A 4,272-nucleotide genomic window follows, 5' to 3' on the forward strand; every position below is an offset into this window, starting at 1 on the left:
TATCTGAAGGGTTTCCTCCATCAGGCCGGTGGCCAGAGGACAAACACACCGATGCCAGCACCAAGAACCGGTTCGAGCACCAGATACTTTGTGTTTTGTTTTGTTTTTACTATTAGTTTTTAATAGAATTAATTAATTCAAGCCTTCTATTATATTTCTGACCTGTAACAGCGTGACAAACAAGCCTGTCACAGAGGAGAATCCATTCATTAGAAATCATCATTGCTGCTAAGAATCATTCATATAAAATTAAAAAAAAAAGTGGAGTGTAACGTTTAAAAGGAAGAAGTCAAGCCGATGGAGATATGAACCAACTTTGCTCCGGGACGAGTCCTGCATCGTGACTTCATCATGGAGGCGAGGGATGGACACTCTGGGTGACCTCCAAAAACATCCTGCTCCAGATCAACTACGATCAAATCGAATAGAACTACAGGGTCGACAGCTTATTTCTTAAATACCGCTCTCAGTTTTTGTCGTTCATTACATGCCATTATTGTTTCATGAAAACGCTCCCACTTGGTGTGAAGGCAACAGAAAATCCTTTTAAATGCAGTTTTTGTTTTCCATCCGTGCGCGTTACTCTAGACTCTCAGTGTCTCAGTAACGTCGTAAAATACCAGGATCATTATTCGATAGATAGATATATTAATAAATGAATAAACAAATAAGAAATTACGCCCGGGGCAACCTTGTCTTTTTTTTTTTTTTTTTGTCCTGATAATTTATTTTTAAATTGCTATCTGTCGATCACTTCCACAGAAAGCTGAGAAGCTTCAACATCGGAGCTTTTCGCAGCTCCTTCAGTTTATTGCAACAAAACACATCACAAAACATTTACACATTACTTCACGAAGATTTCGATCCATAACGAGTGTGTGCGTGTGTGCACGCATGCGTGCCCGTGTGTGTGTGTGTGTGTGTGTGTGTGTGTGTGTGTGTGCGTGTGTGTGTACGTGTGTGTCAGAAATAGAAATATGTCCTTTTTCATCATTGGGGTAAAGTTTGTAGCTAAATGAGGAGGATTGATGAGAGTTTACAGTCACCAACGTTGTTCAGAAACACACGAAGTGCATCAGCTGCTCGTCAGTAGCAACGAGGAGTAGAAAGTTCACGTCAAACTATCCCAAACTTTCATTTCATTGCATATTGGTGGTCGTCGTCGTCTCTTTTTAAGGCATGTTGCTCGGATTCATGTGGGGTTTGGAAACTGTTCACCAGGGAGTTTCCTTCCAGTGCGCCACCTCAAGCCAAGTCAAATATACATCAACGCATCGTTACCAAAAAACAAACAAACAAACAAAAAAACAAATAAAACTTCAGCAAATTCACATAAATAATGACACTGTTCAAATGTACAATATTTTATAATATATTATCCGCATTCAAATTGACGCACTTTTAATAAATAAGCTTAAATAAATACAATAATCATTTACATTCACCTCGTTACTGCACGTTTTATAACAAACAGAATTTTTTTTTTTTTTTAAATGTACTCTTCCCAACAACTTCCGGGACCAGTTTTTAGATGACATCATCATCATCATCATCATCATCATCATCATGACCACCATCAGGTCCCCTAAACACATGCACGTCTCCATTCTGGCTTTACAATTAATTGTGTATAATTTAATCATCATTTTAATTATATATAATGAAAAACATATAGATTTTTTTCTAAGCAATGATTGCATTTGCCTGCCTTGCATAGCTCAATTGGCCTTTTATTGCTTTCTGAACTCCAAATCTGATCTCAGCAAACTTTCATGAGACACGTCGTCCCGTTCTTTTTTTCCTCCCATTTTTTCATCTGGCTGATTTTATTTTATTTTATTTTATTTTACCTATCTTCAGTCATATAATCACAAAAAAATGAAATCATTTCATCCAACGCACATAATGACCTCTGCAGCACTGATAACAAATAAATAGAAATAAGTTAGCAAATTGTTCAAAACCTGCATCTTTAACGAATTATTGTACATCTGAGATTGTGGGGTTTTCCACTGGAAACAAGTTTGATCTTAAATTTCTTCCAACGCTTGAAAAAAGATCTGCCTTCAGATTTCAGATGAGTTCATTCCCGGATATTCTTCTGGTGGCTAATCCTGGAACTATGGGGGGGGGGGGGGGATCTTCTCATCTAAAGTGCAGACATTTAATCGTGTTAAGAAGCAAATTAAGACTGGAGATAATTCGACACGTGATTTCTGAAAATAAGCGGAGCGCTTCTGCAGCTTCAGCCTGTCTGGTGTCCGTTTCTCTCCATCTACAGGGTGGAAATGACATTTCACAAACGTCATCTGCGTCCGGCTGGTGAATTAATTGTGGAAAGAGCCATTAACTTCCCCTTGTGCTTGAAAGGATTGGCTGCGGACGTGCAGGTCGTAGGGGAACCGGGCCTCTGGGGAGACTCTGTACATGGAGTTGTGCGCAAGAGCCGTGCGTCCAGGCGCGCCGCAGTAGCGCATCCCATAGTGGCTGCTTTTACCGTATTCGGGAGGATCGTCGTGTTTTAGGGAAAAAATCCCGTTAAAGTTCATCGGTGGGCTGAGCTGGCTATCGAAATGCGGGCTCCCTGCCTCTGGGGACGGGTTCTCGTAGTAGGGCTCGTAGGCTCCGCTGTAACCGTAGTGACGGAAGGTTTTGGCACTGCTGTCCAAGCCGCTGCCGCTGTGGCCGGGGGGCGTGTTCATGTCCGAGCCAGGGTACGAGTACATGGCATCGTATGGCGTTCTGCCAGAGAACATCACTTCCCCGTTGTGGTCAGTGAGGAAGTTTCTGGCGTTCAGCTGCAAACAACCCGCCACTAAATTGGTGGTGGGCTGAGATAATCCTTTGCACAGAGTCTGTACGAAGGCGAGCAGGTCCGGTCTCTTTCCCGCGCTTAGGGTCTCTGACAGGGCCCAGATGTAATTTTTAGCCAGTCTGAGTGTCTCAATCTTTGACAGTTTTTGAGTTTTGGAGTAACATGGCACAACTTTGCGCAGGCTCTCCAGTGCTGCGTTCAAGCCGTGCATCCGGCTGCGTTCACGGGCGTTGGCTTCCTGGCGCCGTAGTTTGGCCCTGTCTACCTGCTCCTTCCCGGGTTTCTTTTTCCGGGGGCCTCGCTTCTTAGGAAGCCCGTTCTCATCCTGGTCGTCCTCTCTCTCGTCCTCCTCCCTGTCGGAGATGTCGTCCGCGGCCTCCCGCATGTCTGACCTGTCTGAGTGGTGCTGCCGCTCCTGCTCCAGGCTCTCAGGTAAACTCTCCCGGGGATAATTGGCACCAAATCGTGGCTCACACATCATATGCGGTTCCTCGAATGGAAGTGTCAACATATTTCCTGCAAAACCGAGGCAAAACTATCAGGACAGAGCAGAGAGACTGTTCTGAAGGTTGTCGCTTAATTACCTTGTGAATCGTTCCTCCCAGGAGGAGGGAGAACAAATTAGCTGGCGAGGCCAATGTCACTGTTCTCTAGCTTTTAAAAGGCGCTTAACTTCAGTGCCTTTAGACTTGTTGCGATAAGATAACCTCCTTAAACCTTTTACTGATAATTCTCACCAAAAAAAACAAAAAAACAACAACAACCCTATTTGGGTTTGGTGCCATTTTCTGCAAAACTGTCTCAAATTCTCTTGCGCACATTCTGAGACATAAACCTGAACAAAAGCCCAATGATGCAGAAGCAAGAAAATGCAAAGAATACTCACCTCTGATTAGCGCGCGCCGCGCATGTTCCCAAATACCTCCTCACAATCCGAGCCGCCGCCGCCGCCGCTGCTTCTTCTTCTTCTCTTGCAAACCAAAAACTGACAAGAAAAAGCTGAACCTGCGCACCCTCTTTTCTTTGCTGTGTTCTGCTCTTCCTTCCCCTCACTCCCCCCCTCTCTCTCTCTTCCCCTTCCCTCTCTCTTTGAGGAATGACACTCATGCCAACAGTGGGTACCCATGCCATCTGCCGCTGACGTCTTGTGGCAGCCTAGACCACGTGTTCCATCTCCCGTGGGACCTCCATGCATACCGATCATCTGGCAGCTCCTGTAATGGGCACCGGGAGGCCCACGTTTACCGTCAGAAACACAGACCAGAGAGGGATAACAACTAATAACTGCATCTCCCCGCGTAAGAAAGATTAATTAATGCATTTTTTTTTGTCGAGGAAAAAAAAAAAGAGGGATGTGCAGACAGAGTTTGCAAGACATTCTCAACAGGTGAGGAGGAAGGTGTTACATTGTCCATGCATCAAACACAAGAAATGCAACTTTCAAACCACCAAACAAC

At 44.3% G+C, this 4,272-nt stretch overlaps 1 protein-coding gene across 1 annotated transcript; it reads right to left on the reverse strand.

Annotated features, from left to right (window-relative positions):
- Positions 1 to 720: 720 nt before the first annotated feature.
- Positions 721 to 3,868, reverse strand: neurod6b (neuronal differentiation 6b). Its single transcript, XM_086205025.1, has 2 exons — positions 3,702 to 3,868; positions 721 to 3,331 (listed from the first exon to the last, which is right to left on the reverse strand). Exon 2 carries the CDS (start codon positions 3,324 to 3,326, stop codon positions 2,328 to 2,330), a length of 999 nt encoding a protein of 332 aa, XP_086061151.1. The 5' UTR covers positions 3,327 to 3,331; positions 3,702 to 3,868; the 3' UTR covers positions 721 to 2,327.
- Between the last annotated feature and the right edge of the window lie 404 nt (positions 3,869 to 4,272).

The sequence above is a fragment of the Aulostomus chinensis genome, chromosome 5, assembly GCF_037954235.1.
Source record: "Aulostomus chinensis isolate RoL2024-O1b breed Wild chromosome 5, RoL_Achi_v1.0, whole genome shotgun sequence".
Classification (NCBI taxonomy): Eukaryota; Metazoa; Chordata; class Actinopteri; order Syngnathiformes; family Aulostomidae; genus Aulostomus; species Aulostomus chinensis.